This window comes from Anomalospiza imberbis, chromosome 5, assembly GCF_031753505.1.
Source record: "Anomalospiza imberbis isolate Cuckoo-Finch-1a 21T00152 chromosome 5, ASM3175350v1, whole genome shotgun sequence".
NCBI classification, from domain to species: Eukaryota; Metazoa; Chordata; class Aves; order Passeriformes; family Viduidae; genus Anomalospiza; species Anomalospiza imberbis.
The window spans coordinates 12921375-12940457 of record NC_089685.1 but is presented as its reverse complement, the minus strand read 5'-3'; the positions used below and the strand labels follow the sequence as shown (position 1 = coordinate 12940457).

Genomic DNA, 19083 nt, shown 5'->3' with positions numbered 1-19083 from the left:
CCTTTGTTTTTTCAAATGCTTTGAACCAGGAATTATAACCTGATTCCAGGTTGATCTCTAGGTTTACTCAGCTGGACAGAGCACAGTGAAGTTTTTGTTTCAGGAGAAAAAACTTGGCTTAATAGTTTTGTTTTAACAAGGATTTCAGACTTGGTTCAAATCTCGCTCTCACCTCTGTAAGGGCTGAAGTTTATTGCAGCTGCAGCAGGAATCAGGTGAGGTTGCTTTATCCTGGATGCCTACTCCAGACTAAAAGGTAACTGAGGCCTGGACCAGAGGCAGCACACTCCAGAGCAAGGCTGATGAGGCAGCACAGCAACAGCACATACTTTTATCCTACATTTTCCTTAATCATAACTACTGAAATGCCACTTCTTCAAAATGCTGCATTTCCTAGACCAGCTCTTCTTTATCTTTTACCCTTTAAAAGAAATTGCTGCAAAGGATTGATTGACAGGATTTGTGAATATAGCTTTTTGCTTATCTACAAACCACTTATGCTGTGGGCACTACTAGCCTACTGCTCATTAGAAACAGATAATACCTATTTTCTGGAAGCTAGAGGTTCCCCAGACATGGTCCACGGTCCATTCAGTTTGTCAGATGCAGCAAACATCCCATCTTTAATCAGTATTGTAGACTGCATCTCTTGAACCTGGTAGCATAAGCCCTGGTAGCACTTGGCAGATTTGAACCATTATCTGTAGATGAGAATTGATTATTTTGTATGCACCAGCCTTTAGGAAAGTTTCTTACAGCAGCTGCTGAAATGATAGTATCTCCTAGAAGATAATCATTGGCAGAGGCAGGTTTGTTGGTCCTACTTTGTTTATCTTTGTCTGAAAAAGGGAACAAATTCTCTGAAGCACAGGCTGAGATCTTATCAGCCAGAATGCAATAGGCAGTGCCAGTTCCCTGGCACATTTTTTGAGCTGCCCCCACACCAAAGCTCTGAGAGAAATGTACCGGCCATGCCTGTGTTGCAAATATTTTAAAGCATAACTGTTAGGTAAATAGCCAATTTTTCAGTTCAGTGGCTGAAGCATGCAGTGGAAAAAATAGTTTGTGGATGAACTGCAACAGAGTTTTTACAGTTTCTATTGAAAAATGGAGTTCCCATGACTTCACATTGTACCACTCTCTTTAAAGTTAAACTGAATTTTTTTCACTAAATACTTTTTAGTTTACTTAGATACTAGAATAACTTTTTTATTGGTCAACTTTAAACAGCCAAATGTAGCATGAGTGGTACAAGAAATCAGTGCCTGACTTTCAATGAACAGCATGCGTGTTCCCTCTCCCACGTGGCCAGAATATAATGACCCAGCTCCTTTGTCACAGCCCCATGACACCTCCACAGCAACACCCTGTTTCCTCTTAGACTCCTGCACCTTCTATCAATGATTCTTGTCTTTCTCATGTCCTCAGATCCTTCTCCAGTACCTCCAACTCCCTTCCTGCCCTAGACATTTCCAAACTACCATGCTTCCCACATGCCCCAAATGTCTCTTAAGAGATTCTTTGCTGAGGGACTTGTCTTCACTTTCCTTACACTTTTATGTATAGATGTATATTTATATACAGACACATAGACACATGTGCAATGTGTTCCATGTACCCTACCTACTTTATTTAGTATGACAGATGATCCAGAAAAGGCAGGAAGGGTGGCATATCTGACATGAAATTTATGCTGACTTGGTTAACCAAGTACTAGTAAGGGCTGAATTTCTTTACTGGATTTCCCTTTGTGGAATCACATGCTAACTTTTAAATTTATTACATTAATCTTCAAAACACTTCTGGGAGTTTTAAATTATTATGATGTTAGCGTTTGTTAAATTTTGTTGAAATTGGACAATGGGTTAAAAGGTTATTAGAGAAGGGGATTGATAAACAAGTGAGCAGATAAGCAATGTAATTCCATAAAGAAATTATTCTGATGGGGAAATTAGGAATTTTTACTTTCAGATATCAAAATGAAATGTACTAGCATAAAAAAAATCCAACTAAAGCAAAGCTTAAATTCAAGAGCCATCCATTAAAAGGCTTTGCTTCCTGAAACACTACTGCTCATTGAAATTGCAGTTTTTAAAAAAGGGTCCATTCTAGGGTTTATGTTGGTTTAAGATCTAGCTGGTGCATATCATGCCACAAGGAATCAGTGAAGCTAAATCAGTGAAATTGCTGAAACTAAAGTCAAATTTCTGAATGTATTGACTGCTGTTGCAAAAGTCCTTCTGTCACTAGAAAATGGCAGACAAAGGAAAGTCATAACCACTGGAGACTAAATTTCTTGGAAACTTGGAGAAAGAAATGTCATGTACTAGGTCAATTCACTTGACTAATTCAATAGAACTCAAGATGGAGTGGGAATGCCAAGAGTCTGCTGTACTTTTCAAGGCAGGCACATGCCCAGCAAAGTTGACCTTTGGCTCTCCCACAAAGCCCTGCCCAAAATGCAGCAACTCTCTCCTGACGTATTTGCATGGCATCCATGTCCATCACTTACCCGGTCTTCAAGGACAGTCCTGTCAGGAGCATGCCATGAACATTGTTCAGAAGAGACCTCACTTTCTGAGTGCATCATATCCAATACTGACAACCTGGTGTTCAGAGACCTGAGAGGCGTGTCCAGGTAAATTCCCTTTCTGGCAGTAGGTAGTACCTAAAGGTAGCAGACCAAGGATGAAGGCATCCAAAGCTACACATGTTCTGCATTTCTTAGTCTCCCCATTCAGAATGTTTGCTAGCACAGGGTTAAAATATGTGTATTTTTTTGTCGTTGCATTAGTCTAGTCTCAGCTGTGCAAAAAAAAAAACTTTTCTTACATACTTCAGCAATCAGTCATTCTCCAGATTCAGCTTTCAGTCAATTTTTGTCAAATATCTGCTGTACTTGAGTCAATGATCCAGAAATGAAAAGTACCAACTACCTCAAACTGTCAAAGCTATCCAGTTCACAAATTCCACTCCTATAAAAAGGCACAAAATGTTAACTGGACTGGACAAGTGATGAATTGCTGCATTCTTTTCCCGTTAAAAAAATGGAATTAGTCAATGCAGTGGGCTAGAGTTAAAACAGCCCACATACACTTTTTATATGGTAACATTCACCTCCTAAGGCAGGCTAACAACAGTGTCATTTTTAACACTTTTACTGGTAATGCTTAGAAAGTAATATTAGACATACATTAAAAAATCCCTTTAACTTCTGGTTTTCATCTGCTTAAATGATGATACAATCTCTTTTTTCCTCCCCTTTAATTATGAAAACATAAATTGAGAAAATTCCAGGCCCTGGGATTATGAAAGTTGAAGATCTTAAATAAAACTGAAATGAAGGTATTTGCTAAGCAAATAGTATATAAAGACATGCTCTGTGAAAAGAGAGGGGAGAAAGACAGTGAAAAACAAGAATAAAGGAGAACCAAGGTAGAACTGTGGCACAGCCCAGGAAATCTGACAGGAGAAGAAAAATGAATGTTTAATATTATTTTTAAAATGTCTAGTTTGAAAGAAATTTACTTTCTCTCTCCAACTTTTTTGATGGAGACCTTAATTTACATCAGAAGGCAACCTAACTATAGGTCTAGACAAACAAAGGATGATAACTGTGATTTCAATGCTGTGCAGAGCTTTAGAGAGCATTCTGAAGAATAATGGGACAGAATGCAACGCAGCTGTAGTAGGGACAGATGGTGCTGAACCAACCTGATGGGTTTTATGTGTAGCTCCAGAATATTAAAAAATAATCTAAATAGCACACAGTGTGCCATGGTGGGACCGGTGTCACCTACCACCAGGATCCCTTGCAGTGCTCACCCATTTCCCTGCCCAGGTGACTGTGCCTGTGCTGCCCGTGCTCCAAAGGGCCCTGCCTGTTCCAGTGCCCCTTGAGCCCCTGTGCTCAAGGCTGCTGGGAGCACTCCAGGACACTCCAGGAAGCGATAAGCACAGACGCTGAGAAGATGGTACAATTCAAAGCATGTGTGCTCACAGCCATAGGCATAAAGTAAGGATTTGGGTGGAAAGGAAAATAATATGTAGATGCCACTAACCTTTTCAGGCAAACCAACTGGACCCAGACTCAGACTGCCTGGTTGCTGTTTTCCTACTGGACTTCACAGCACCATAAACTTCCCTTCCTAAACTTCTCTTCATATTTCTTCATTAAGTCAGATCTAGTCTTTGTCTAAAAATGGGCTCCTTTCCAAAGTGGACACCCTGTGAGAGCCAGAGAACCAAGAAGTGGCCTTTGCACTTCCTCTTTGCATGCAGCTCCAGCTCCCCCAGAGGTTCCCAGGCTGTTCTTTCAAAAACAGTTTCCATAATACAGAGAACAAAGGTCAGTGTTAGCCTGTCTACAGAGGTTTTTGAGACTACGTTGGGTGAGCACATACTCTGTATATATCTGCAAGCACATTACCTGCACTAAAAGAAAGGCAATAGATGAGCTCCAGTTGGACTTAGGGAAGAAGGTGACACCTTGGCAAATTATCTGAGACTGGGATCTTATATAGGAATTACTCTGAAGTATGAAATCCTATCAGTTCATGCTGTAATCCCCCATACTTAGCATTTTTATAACATTTTTATACCTGTATTTGTGTCTGAGTACAACTGTAGTGCCTCTAACCTTTGTGAGAACTGCTTGATAGATGAGCAGACACAGGCTTGAATGTCAGCTGCTCACTAGTGTATAAATGATTGATTAGTGTATAAACCTGCTCATCTTCTGGCATCATTGTAAACATACACATTCTAATCATTTCACAGAGCCTTTTTAGGGATTTATTTAAGGTAAACTTAGTCCTCTTCAGGAAAAAAAAATAGGGCTGAAGTTATAGGGGAAGATTTATTTTACTTAATATCATGTCATCTTTGTCCATATGGGCTAAAGATTAACATCAACAGAGCAGCAGGGAGCATACATACAAAACTGAGGCACACAAAGCAGGGCAGTCTTGCTCTTCAAACAGCTACTGTCTCTGCTTGGAAGTGCTGAGGCTACACAGCACTGAATAATCAGAGATTTCCAGCCATCTTTTTAAATTCAACAATAGGATTCTGCAGGCTAGTTCTGGAAGGACACAGAAATACCCGCTTAACACTGATACAAATTTTTATTCTCCCAAGCAAACTCCTTAACCATTTGGAATTACTTCTTTCCATTTTGCTAAATCCAGAATTTCTGTTAAGGATGCAAACACTGTTTTTGTGGCTGTTCCTATAAGTACAGCACTTTTATACTTTGCCAGCATGGCTTCTGTACTGAATTTCCAATCAACCCTTTGACAATTTTTTCTTCTCCTTAACATTTGAAACATGTTGAATGATTTCTAGCACACTTCCACTTTCTCTAGTAGACCAATATTTGTCTCTGCAGGATATATGATGCCTGATCTTTATTGCTTTATCAGTTTTACTTTCCAGAGGTCAGCCAGATGCTATTGTCAGCTATGACAGTTCTTGAAAGGAAATGTGGACATATTTGATACACATCAAACAATAAAACACCTGAAAAATGTTTTGAATGTCTGTGGTCAAGAATTAATGTAAGTAAGATTCATGATAATTTAAAAATCATATGAATTGCTCTAATGGCTAAAATTTACTCCCACCCTCAACTATTTTTACTGGTTTCACAGGATGAAGCCTGCCATCCTCTCCTCTGCAAAATCAGGTTCAAAATGCTCAGTGGAAAAAAATGAGGATTTTGGTTCAATAATCTACTTAAGAATAAAAAGAGTAGTAGTAAACATTTAGCATAAAATGAGTCCGTTTTAGTTATGCCAGTTGAATTTGGTTTCAGAATGTGCTTTTTCTGAAGTAATCACTAAATAACAGAATTACTGTACTCTGCAGAGATTCCAGATGCATCCATTTTAGCAGGCATTTACATAATGCTGCTATTTTGCTCAACTCTTATCTGGTGTACTCTCATCTTTCACGTATATTGTTATAGTAGAAATGTAAAAGTGCAACTAAACTGTTGCCTCTCTGCTCAGGAAGCAAGAATATTTCTCCCTTTACGTGTCATTAGCAATGCTGGTGGAATTCCTCAGTATTTTAAGATGTTTGTCCACCTGTTAGACCCTACAGTGGGCACTCAGGGTCCCCAGCTGTACCGGACAGAGGGGAGCATCTACACTGCAAAGATCTTCCTTTACTGACTGAACTCTCCAAAGGCAGTGAGAAGTTACAAAACCCTTGGAAGAGTAGGAGAAAAAAGCAAAATTATAGGAGGCACAAAGTATCCTGACCCTGTTAGTTCTGAGAACTGGGCTTTTGTGTCTGAATTCAGCACAGATGCAGAAAAGAGAGAAGGTGGCTGCTGGTCTCCTGTGCATCTTTGCATCTCCTAGTAAGGAATGAGGAGATTGATCCACACCCTCCAGATTTTCTCCAGATTGCTGGGTGACATTGTCAGTGACCTTTTTCTCTCAGCTGCTGCAGTGAAGAAGCCCAAGGAACTCTTCATGTGTGTTGCCAAAGGGCTCATTCTATCAGCATGATCTAACACAAAAATACATCGAATAAGAAACGTAGCCCCACACAGACAGAGAGCAGGTGAAATGCCAGCTGAGCACAAGCCAGAGCTGTGCTGCAGACAGAAGGGCTGCACCAGAGGAAACGCTGAGCAGGAGCAGAGGGGCTGTAACTCCTCTGGGCATGGCAGAGTCAGAACCACTCCTGGAACACTGTCCAGCTCTGGTTCCACATTTTACACAGTGCTGGTAAACTGGAGGGGACTCAGGACATCCTACAGCCTGTGTGATACTGGGGGGTGGTTGAAATGGCCATGTCGATCCTTTCAGCCTCTATCAGACACAAAGTCATACAAGGAGCAGTGAGGTTTGTTTTCAGCATGCACGAGGTAGAGTTGAACAATACATGCAGTGATTAGGAGAGAATCAGTTGGGAACATCAGAAAGTAGGAACTGAGGAAAATAGCATATAGGAACCAGAGTAATGGTCTGTTTTGTGTCAAATACTGTCACCTAGAAGGGTGCAAATGCTTGGAGATGAAAGAACATTTTAACATTAATAACTGTGTGCAATGATGTTCTCATGCCAGCTCATTATCATCCTGAAAAATTTTGGATTTACAAAACTAGGGTTTGAAAGTGGTTTGTAAAATCAAATGTGCTGTGGTGGTGTAAATATATTTAGTCAAACAGGATTGCATCTAAACAGCTATTTTTGGTTTTACCATGTCTGTTGAGTATATTTCATGGTAAATGCTCTTGAAGTAGGTGCACAGAAATATTTTTGACAATTGGAGTGCTTTCATGCCAAATGTCTGAAAGATTAAACATAATAACATGGACCACGGAATATGAACAAAATAATTGATTTAAAATCATAAATTAGAAAAAAACTCCAGATATAAGAGATAAGAAAAAAAAAACTTTGTTAAAATATCTTTGTATTATAATTTCACTTTTAAAAAATTGTGTATCTTTCTAGCAAATGAAGCCAGGACATACCTACAGCAATCTTAGTACAATATTTCTCATTAATATCCACTGCTGTTTTCTGGTATTCTATCAAGCAAAACTGTACAGACCTATCAAAGTCAACAGACAGAGACCTCAGAAGTCAAGAGAACAACTCTGATTTCCAGTTGCAGCAACTCAGGCTAAGCAGGGTCATGCTGGAGCCAAGGAACTAAAATATGTGTATGTCCTAGTCTGGGCTTGTCCCAGGGCCAGGCTTCTCAGGCATCCAGGGAGAGGTCAGTGGGAACAACAAACTGGAGTTCACCAAGCTTGCCATTCAGGAGAAGATGAGGGACTCAACAGAAAGTCCAGATCAGCTCTGTAAGTGGTCCAGAAATAACATGAACTGTTTTAAGGTTCCAGACTAAAGCCAATGACTGGCTTAAAAGATCTGCACTGTTAGCACCAAGCAGGTCAAATTTTATTTTATACTGTAGTAATTTGTACCTGTAACAGAAAGCAGGAAGAACCAGATATCTCAAATATCTCATTAGCTATGACTTGAATGTCTCCTTGAATATAATTTTCGGAAACAGGGCTGTTTGCTTTGCTTTTATTTGGATTTTTTTTTGATAGATCCTTTATTCTAAAACTACTGACAAGAGCCTTTATTTCTGTTGTTGCTATGCCCAGAAAGAAGGAGGTTACCTTAAATTATTTTCAGGTGTTTTGCTTGCAGATAGAAAATAATTCTGGCTTTAGGAAACTGCTGGAGAAGGATCACGAGTTCACAGTGGGCTGCCCTGTTCTTTTGAGAGTTTTAAATTTCTTCTAAAAGTTTCCATGCCTTCTGTTGTTTACATATTTCTACTGCAGTTCTCACACAGTGTTCATATAAACAATGATTGTTTTGCATTCTTCTTTGTGGGTGGAGAGAATTGATGGACTGTTAGTTTGACCAGCGTAGTTGGAGAGGTGGCAGTTTCACCCTCCAATCCACTGCCATTTTTACCATTGTATATATTACGAAGTCAGAAAATAAAATCTCTCTTTTAGTTGTTTTCTTTCCCCCTTTGCATCTAGTGTCTGTGTGAGAGTTATTTTTTGTCGTACTGTAAGAATGAGATATTGAAACTAATGACTTCGTAAATCATGATAAAGATTTCCAAGAAAACCACTGGAACTTGCTGCAAGAAGGAACAATTATAACTCAGTGCTACAGGCTTCCTCTGTGTATGATGACGAGACGTCAGGTCTGGTAGAAACATAAGGACAGCCCAGACAACTCTTGGAAGTGGTAGGTTGGACTAGACAGCAGAAACATCCTCTCAGTAGCTGTTTCTAGTCATAGTCCAGTTTCTTGGCACAAACTTTTATTATTTCGTCTGCATGAACACTTTATTGAAAAATATTCGTGCAAGGGCAGCTGAGTCATGAGCATTCTCTGATATTCCTCCTACAAATATGGTTCCTGTCAGTAAGGAAGAGGGATAGTGGAGTATCATAACTTTTGTGTGTCACTAATCCTACCTAGAATGAAATATGTGTCAGCTACTTCCCTTTTATATTTCTATATTGTGAAATATCTCTGATTTTTTTGTCCAGACTTCAAAACACCATTTCTCATGCAGCTGCTAGTGATGGCATAGTCAGACTTGTTGCCTTCTAGCTTAGTAAACATGGTCTTACTTGTAACAGGCATAGGCTTCCTTTTAAGTTAGCAGCACAGATCTGTCCAGGCTCTCTATGGACTCATCTTGACTAGGCTGGAGATTTTTTTGTAGCTTGTAGCAGCACTGTCTAATATTTTTATCCCCACTCCCATGCATCCTGCCCCTCTGCTGCACTACAGAATTTTTCAGCTAAGCACAGAGCCTGTTCAATGCATTAAGTTACCTATACCATTTAAGAAGCATTTTTGAGGCTGCCTAATTTTTTTTGGTGCAAGCTTTCCTATAAGACCCCATCCGTTAAGTCCATCATATCATGAGCTCATCAAATGGAATGAGAATTACTTTAACTGGGCTATTGTATGAGAGTCCTTACAGCGGGTAACAGCAAGTGGGATACATCTTCCTATGAGACAGAGAACAATTCACTATGTTCTTTCTTCATTAATCAATGGGGAACTAGGAGTCTATTAATGGTCTCCAACTTCTGTAGTTAAGTAATTAATGCATGTGTTTAGGACTAATTTTATTTTCTCATTATAGAAAGTAGAGCTGGAAAGGCACTCTTGGATCAGCTGATGTATCAATCAGTACTATTGCAAGATTGACCTTTATTTAATAAGGTATTTTAATCAGCTTTTGATTTTTAGTCTTGATGTCTCATTTGCCTCCCCTTAAGAGTATCATTATTTAGCATATTAGCAAAGTAATTCCTTGACAAAATACTTTTATCAGACCTTAATCTTGGAATATGTATTTTAATAATAATTTCACCATCATTTACTTTTTCCTAATTCATCTTTCATCGCTGAACCACAACATATCAACAAAGTCAGTTTCATTCATTCCCATTTAAAAGACAGAGAAATGTAAAAATCAAATTACAGATCCAGTATGAGAAACAGGAATCAAACTCCACTTTCTGAATATCACTCCAAAACTTTTGTCTTAGTTCCATTCAACACCAGGAGAAAAATCTAAGTAGTTTATTGTATGCATATGCATGTACTTCCCACAAGCACATAAAACCAAAAATAGACATTTTCCAAAGGAAGACCTTAAAGTGTTTTCTAAGATTGTGTCAAAACCCCTTGACTCCTGATCTCACTCTCCCATTTCTTCCCCTCAGATTCTATTAAAACCTCCAAAATACTTTGTCATTAGAGACCAAAGCTGGAATCTGAAAACCTTCTACCTACCCTCAAACCAAGGGGAGCAGAAGATCGGTGTCCTACACAACATTCTGTAGACTGCTGTGGAGGGGGGAGCCAAAAATCCTCTGGCAGGTACTGTTCTGTTTTGTGTGACAGAATTCCATGCACACTGGGCAATAGAGTGCATGACACTGAGTCACTGCACAGGAAGGCTCTGGATGTGGTCCAATGACTGCTCATATACTCCTTGGATGAAACTTCATACTGTGGGCTGTATCCTACAGCAGTGCTATTAATACCTTTGTTCTGGAGAGATTATATTCTGTCTGATGCCAAACACCATAAAATCTCCACGTTTATATTTTCTCTTTTACAATATTATTTATATTGCAGAAATCACAGGAAAATGGCTGCTATTATCAAAACAAGAAAATTTTGGGGGAAAAGTATAAAAAAATCTGTTAAGTTTGGCTTCTAGTTGCAGGTTTTTAGATGAAATATGTCTGGTGTCACTTGTCTACTGTTCTTTTACTCAGGACTGCTTGGAGGTCATTGTGGAGGTGATAACTGAAGGAAAATATGTTGTAATAGAACAAGGAAATTAACAAGTGGATCTAATGGCAGTGGTGCTATGCTAGATGAGCTACTACCCAGCTGAACCTCAAAGAGGGCATGTGAGCTCTTCACAGCAGTGGCAAAACTTTGTTCTTGGCTGACATGGCAGGGAAGCATGTTTTGAAGCTAGAAATGAGGGCCAGGAGTTCCCAGCCTGGAACCTATGACTGTGGGCTTCAAAGAAAAGTCTGATTTTGCTTTTGAAAATGAGGGTATCTTAATGCTTATTTTGAGGCAAGATGATAAACCTTTTAACATAGTCCCAGGTTCCTCTGTCTATAGCAGTCTATCACAGATCCCTCCCCAGTGAGTTTCTCGGATATTTCCCTTCTCAAATGGGAATTCAAGTGGTTGAATTTGTTCTGAGTTCATAATCTTCTTAAGTGCTTTGACTAAAACGCCACACACCAAAGTAGCAGGAGTCTGAAGTGGGTGACTCTTGGACTCATTAGAAAAGAAGGAAGGGAGGGGACGAGCGACATGAAGAGATGCACCAGTCTGAAAATGGGAAAAGAAATCTTGCCTTTTGTTTTTAAAAGTATTTTTATTATTGTAATGTACACCCTAACTGAAATGAAAATGAGCATACACTGACTTTTTATGTATCAGGAGGAGTTGGAGGTACATAACTTTACAAAAAAGGGACTATATAATTATATTGGACAGAGAACATGGGTATATAGAATATTCTGTCTGCATTTGTACTCTTTATTACCATGAAGGCTGCTGGTAATTCTTTTATGTGTTGTAGCTATCTGGGAAAACTTAAATTTGGTCTCAATATTCCTATTAATATACTTAATTTTGAACAAGTTGGCCTGAATGTTTCTGAGTGCATGCCATGGAAACTACATGCTGACAAGCAGGACTCCGCAATTTTGCAGCAGTTTGCATGTTCACTGCATCTTGAGCTATTTTCCTTTTGAAGGATGACACCTGATGAGCATTCTGTCCTGTCATCCTTCCATGGGGCAGGCGAGCTCCTGTCACTTAGCTTCACATACAGCTTTTGCAGAAGGTTTCCTGTTGCAGCACTGATCCCATGGGTAGGCTATTCCTGTTTGGAGGAGAGGATTCTCTAGCTAAAGGTATGCAAATCTCTGTGCAACACTATTTTTTTTTTTTACTGAATGCTGCTTTATCACCAAGAAACAATATTCTCTTACTTTCTGTCTTTAAGCATGTTTATTTTGCAGTGACTGCAGCTCAGATGTATGGAGCTAGCCTTCAACAACTTGGAGAATAAGGAGGGTGTAAAATGTCAACCAGCAGGCAAGTTCTGGTTCACGGTTACTTGTCGTAAGGGCTTTCACTTCACATTGTAGGAGCAGCTTGGAAAGCCGAGGGTAGTATTGTCTATATCCATACTCTTAACTTTTTGTTTATATGGGAGATGTGCTAGTGCTATTTGCATAGAGCATTATTTTCACATCGTGACCATTTCCAAGAGATGCATGGATACTCTGCATGTGAACTAATGCTGATGAGTAGTTCTCCACTATCTCTTCATCTGAAAGGGGGCAAGGGGATGTAGTTTATGGGGTAAATGTCAAAGCACTCATGCGTTTTCAGCGCACAGGGGTACAGACTGATGCCACTGCCGTGTTCTGCTGGGTCTCCTTGGGGCTGAGGCTGTGCCTGGTGGCAACACATGCAGGTGGGTAAATGCTGGGGGGCTCAGGGGAATTTAGACTTGCCCTGTTGTTGCTTAGCAGAATCTTTTTGTGACAAGAGAGGAGAAAATGTCCTTTTTAGAGGCCAAGTTGACTCTTTTTCACTTAATTTGAAAGACAGTTTAAAAAGTGGTGATCATTAAGCTTGATTGTGAAGGGCAGAGTGGGGTAGGTCCCTTTTTGTTGAGTTCTGGTTTGTTTTGAAGCCAATGGTGTGGTATGTTTCTGTGTTTAATCCAAGGAAATTGAGCTGCTGAATGATTTTTTCTGACATGCTAAGGACCAAATGTTCTGGCAAGGGTTTGTGCCAGCAATGTGAGAGGTGATGGGGCTCCAGAAGCTGTTTTTTGCTCACAAGGTGCCAAAACAGATGCGTTTCTTTGATACAAGTAGTGTTGGGTACATGAGATCTGTATGGTATAGACAAATCAGAGTGGTGATGCCAAAAGCACTTGTGGCATAGCCCTTGTGAATGCCCTTCTGATAAGTATTTTGATTTTCAAATGCAGATGAATAGTATCCTTGCAGGAAAGGGTCACAGGGATAGTCCTTGAAGCTGATGCCCTCAGTTTACCTGCAGGACAGATGCACATGTGCAATTGAAAGCGACACACACTTTCCTTAACTCACAACATTAGCAGGCTCCATCTAGGTCTGGAATCATATGTGATACTCAATCTTCAAGTCCATTTATCTTTGGGCTGAGTGTGCTGACTGCAATCCAGCAAGCAGGGGCCACTGTACTGGTGCTGTCAGGTATATAGATAATGGTTCTCTGGACCAGGGCTGAGACCAGCTATTTTCACATATCACTGGCTGCCAAACAGCAATCTAGTGGTGAAAAGCTCCTGATATCTTTGCTATTATTAGAAGGAGCCCACAAAATTACAGAGGTGGTAGATGAGCTGAAAAGCTCCCAGTATCTTTGCTATTATTAGAAGGAGCCCACAAAATTACAGAGGTGGTAGATGAGCTGAATGCAGAATCCTGCTCTTGGGGACAATCAGTGAAACTGGCAGGGGATCAATTTGAAACAGATAAAAGAAATTACTTCTTTAGCAGTCAGTAGTGAGCTTCAGGAACTTGCTGCCATGCAGTGCTGGAGAAGCTGACAGTATCTGCAGGTTTAGAAGGGATTAGATATTTTCAGGGACAACAGGCCCATTAAAAAGATAAGGCAGGGACATGCCCTCTGTGGTACCTATCCCATCAGATACTCAGCTGGGATGCCAGGTGAGCACAAGAGGAAGGGGCTGCAGAAATAAGCCAGGCTTGTACACACTTACTAAAAACATCTGTATTTCTCCAAATGTGTGATAAATTACTGGTGCAAGCCATTTTCATATACTTAATCTAGAAATGAGTTTTATCCCCAAAGCATTGCATGAGTATTTAGTTACTACAGCATCCTAGATTCCCATGACCTGACTCATGAGCTCAAAGCAACACACTCAAGCAAGAACTAGGGTTCTTCTTCATTCCAGGCTCTGATCCTTAGCCCACCAGTTCAATGCTGTATGGGCAGTCCCATTACACAGCTCATTGACACCCCCCAGCACTGCCCCCTTAGTGGGTACTGTGCTAACACATATGTCATATTACAGACATTCATATTACATTGCAAAATCCTAAATTAACCAAGTAAACAAATCTTGCATGAGGTACAGAAAAAGATGGAGACAGTGAAAATTAAATGCTAATGAAATACTGTACAAGTGAGTAACACAATAACATCCCATCTACAGCTCTAAAAGCTAAGGATAATTCATGCATAGGGCAGAAATTACATCAAATTTTAGCTTTCTCAGATTTTTGGAGGCTTAAATGCAAAACTTCCTCTGCCACTTGCATTATTATTTCCCAGCAATGAAGGAAGTAAGCCAGCATGCCAACTTTTAAGCACAACATAAAATGAAATTTAAACTGATTATTGTTTTTAAGCAATTGCCCTTTGAGGCCACCCAACAACAGTGTTTCTAAAGCAGTCCTACCTTTGTTTTCCAACTTGAGCTCCTCTGCTAGCAAGCTGTCTTGTCTGTTTCCAAGCACAAATGCCAGAAATGAGAGGATCAGGGCATCCAAGATTCCAATAATTGCCAGGATATATGCCCAGCGGACTGAACAAGCCCCCAGCGTGTACTTGTCTGTCTTTTCACCACACATCCGTTTTACCTCATCTGAATCCCAGCCATCAGGAAAAATCATACAACCCAGGACGAGACAGGCAGCTTGGAGAAAAGAGAAAAGGAGAACAATGGGATAATGAGACCAAGCTTTCACTTTGATGAGAACCTACAAAGTTATCATTAAAACATTAGACTTTTTCATCCTGAACTGCAAAGCTAGGCTACTAAAAAAAACAAGTCACAGAATTAAATGCTGTGATTAAGTATTTAATATAAAAACCCTAAGATGCAACATCAATTGCACACCTTGCTTAAAAAGCTGTTACATCCTGAATCCCTTTTGCATCAGTACAATCACATTTTCCTTGCAGGGCCAATTTCTTCAATGCAATATGAAAGGACCACTCAAAACCGAAAGGGAAAACAGTTAATAACCTGGATACTCAAAGGTAACACTGGATTACTGTCAAGTTGTCAGGCAAACAACAAGTTTAAAATAGAGGAAAAATCTACCTATCATTTATGGCAATCTGCCCTTTTATCCTTACCATAAATACTGGACTTTGTCACTATCCACCCAAAGACAGAGCTGGATACATTCCAAGTGTTGCCTCACAGAGGGCAACTCCACCCCAGCGCCTGCCTGGTCTGTCCTGAGCACTGTGTAGCCCCTCACGATGGCATTCATGATGACATTCCAGTCATGGGAGCTATCCCACCACATCCGTAATTGCAATGAGATCAGAACTCTGTGACTGCACACAGATCTCTAGTTCCACCTGGTTGTCCTCCATACTGCCAGCATTGGTGTACAGGCACGTTATGGAAATATTTGATTGTGTCAGCCTCCCAGCACGGGTGGAGAGGGATCCCCCACAGTCCTGTGTGTGGTTATGTCTGTGGCTGCTTGTGATTTGAGATGCTCTCTCTTAAGCCTTCTTTTGTTACTGGGGTGGTTTCCATAGTTCTCTCCTTCCTATATCTTATGTCTGCCAAGCCTGACTATGTCCTCATTCCCCTTCAAATCCACTTTAAAGTCCTCTCAATGAGCTCTACTAACTCCTGACATAAAATTCTTTGGGACAGGTGGACCTTATTTGTTGCCAGCAGGCTTGGTGTTGTATAAACTGACCAATGCCCAAAAATCTCCAAATTTTTCTGGTAATGCCTGTCTTGAAGCCAGGTAGAGTCACCTTCAGCAGGAGAGGACAGCATACAAAAATAAAGTAGCATAAGAAAATTCTAAAAATAATGACTATGGTGAATGGGTTCATTCTTCAGTTATTGCATTTAAGAGAATCAGAAAATCCATATGCTTTCAGTTACCTCATCAATTTCTTTTAGTGTCTTGGAAATACCTTTCAATTACCTGTAGTGACTTGGAAACAGGCACATTTCCCTCGTTAGCCCTTCCATCTTAGTAAGGCTGATGAGATCCAATGGATCCTAAACCTTCTTTTATAAATCTTAATATTATATCAATGAAATATGCTCCAAATTGCAGGTAAATGTGCTAATTGAAAATAATGCATTGTGTGGCTTTCAGCCTTTTAAGTTTTTGTTGAGTCAGACCTCTGTTTGGAAATGACAGTTTATACACCAAGTAGCTTGTGCAACCAACAGCTGCTGTCACTGTGGGAATGGTTTCTTGTCATTGTGACAGGTTTTTTGTCTTTCCTGGACAAGCATAGGCGCTATAATTTTACACACCTCTAATGCCCACAAAGTAAAAACAGACTTACACTGGATCAATATGATGAAATACTGGAAGAGGGATGTGTAAAGAGAGTTCAGGAATGATGGTTTCCTTTTGACAGCTACAAAATTGCAGTAGGCAATGTCTGACATGGGGTAAAAGGTGCACCCAAGGCATTTGACGAGTTCCTCCTGAATAGCTAATTTGTGTGAAAATAAAACAGCTTATAATACTTTCAAGGACAGTTAGGCTTAGAAACGTGGGAGATTAGATAATAACCAATCTACTCTGCATGTTTGTCCAACATGCAGGTTGGACAAATTGTAAATTACATATTGCCTGCCTTAACTCATTTACACAATTATATAACATCTTTCAAAGGCCTTAGAGACAAACAGTACAAAAATTTACTTTCTTGAGCTGGTTACACACACTTCCAGAAAGTGGAGTTGCTCTCACACTTAAGAGTTTCCCTCATACTAGCAAGGAACTCCATTCAAATGATGCAGCAAATCTGCAGACTTGTGTTCATGAAAATGTCCATATTTACCAAGCTAACTGTTGACAAAGATTAATTTACTATATAACAGCAAATACCAAAGACAGTTTACTTTTATTAATCATCCTCAACACGTGAGAAAACTTAATGCTCAGATAATGATCAATAGATGTGGAATTTTTCTGCTAATTGTGCATGAATAACTAGCAAATACCAATATTTCTGTTGTTTTTTTTTGATTGCACAGCACATCAGACACATTCTTAGTACTTCTTAAAAGTAATTTAACTTTGTTCTTTTGCACATAGGTAATTAAAAAGTGGACCCTTATCTCAGGAATTCAGTGTACAACTTCCCAGCTGTGTTCCTCAGATTTCCAATTAACTCATCTTTCCTGAATTCTGTTCCTGCATTCTTTGATATACTTGCTTAAATTTCTGGAGTCATTCTGTCAGTTGTAGCTGGACTTCTCTCGGTAATAAGACACACAGGTAAATGGTGTCTGGACAAGATTCCTTTGCATAAAGACAGATATCAAGGAGGGGTTATTATTATTTTCTCTTTTCCTTATCCAGTTAAGATGCTTTCCACTATATGACTACTTAGTCAACACCTTCATGTGCAGGAATCATACCTGACCTGTAGAGGGTAACATAAGTAAGATTAGTCAACCTTGAGCCTTTATTTGTTGAGGGAATATTTTGCACTGAATGCCTTTAAGAATACAGACTTGCTCAATAATATAAACAAGTAATGATTCTTTTATCAGCTACAAGATTGAAAAGACAGATATGAAATCCACCTATAGATCTACTTTGCATTGCTAGAAATTTTTACATTTGAATTCTTCAACAGAGGATTAGAAGACTTTTCTCTAAAAGGAAATTACTTTCAGTTTTATACAAATTTGTGCAATTGAAATAATTTTATGCAATTTCAGTGAAACTGCTAAGAGATGATTTTATAACACTAACATGGGTCCCATGTCTTTGTCTAACTTGCACTGTCTGTAATGACAATGTTACTGAAATGGAAACTGAAATGGAAATGTAACAAAAATTTGGATTTGAAAAGTTCACTGACTAAATAAAACCCCTTAAACCATCAGTTCCTACAGACTCTTTGATTCAAGTAAGCAAAAAGTTAAATCTATGCTGGTTGAAAGCAGCCTTCTCTGTGTGATCTGGATACATCAGATCAGCACCACTCTCCTGACAGACAGCCCAGCCTAGGACTTCTGCAGCTAACCAAGGGCCTTCATGATAGGCAGCTGTGAGGAATTGATAAATGACTGACTAGTGTCACTGACACCATTCAGAACCATTTGGGCAACTGTAAAACTTGCAAGGATCATATCCACATTGTTTCCCCTTTGGTTGCTTGAGAAAATTCCAGGATTATTATCTTTGTAAGGGTGGTCCTGGGTTTCCTCCATTGCTTCCTCTCCTGTGATGACAAGGTGACTTGCTTGTGTTGGAGAAGACTTTAAAGACCATTTAGTTCATCCACCATGTTGCTCAGAGCCCATCCAATCCAGCCTTAAACATTTCCAGGGATGTATCTGTAAGTTCTCTGGGCAACCTCCTCCAGTGCCTCACCACCCAAACAGTTGCTTTCTCCTACATATTAGAGTCTGGTGAAGCTTTTCAAACTTTTAAAAAATGATTAATAAACATTACTTAAACATGCCTTATATATTTGCTTTTCTTCTTAAACAGTTTTTTCTTGTGTGAACAGCTAACAGGAACTGTCACATGGTTTTCCTCTAGGGCTGTGAATGACAAGACAAATTATTCATACTAGGAGAGAGAGCCAGGATTTTTACCTCGTGGGATGAAAGGATGCAGATACAACACTTTCAGAGATTGGAAACAGACAGTGAATTGTTGCTGGCACTGACAGACTTGTGACTCTGACCAAGCTAATATTACCACAGACTGTGCTCTGTGCATGAGCTCAAATGGTAATTAGCAAACAAGTAGTTCACAATCCTGTGGTTGTGCCAAATACAGTGACAGATTAATATTATATCATTGCATGTAATGAGGTTCTATTTATAAAAAAAGCTGACTGCTATGCAGGAAACCAGTGCTGAGAAATTCCCGCTGGCAGGATTCCTCTCTCATCTTCATTCTTTTCCTGACAACAGACCAAATTGTTTGTGTGTAGAGTATGATGATGGCAAGTTTCCTGATAAAGGAGTAA

General features: G+C 39.6%; 1 protein-coding gene across 3 annotated transcripts in view; it reads right to left on the bottom strand.

The window, feature by feature from the left end:
* Positions 1-19083, bottom strand: part of LHFPL3 (LHFPL tetraspan subfamily member 3) — a 234217-nt gene that overhangs the window by 60269 nt on the left and 154865 nt on the right. For all 3 annotated transcript variants that reach the window (XM_068189671.1, XM_068189670.1, XM_068189669.1), the window contains exon 2: positions 14549-14785. In XM_068189671.1, coding sequence (XP_068045772.1) covers positions 14549-14785 — 237 coding nt within the window. The remainder of the gene's footprint in view (positions 1-14548; positions 14786-19083) is intronic.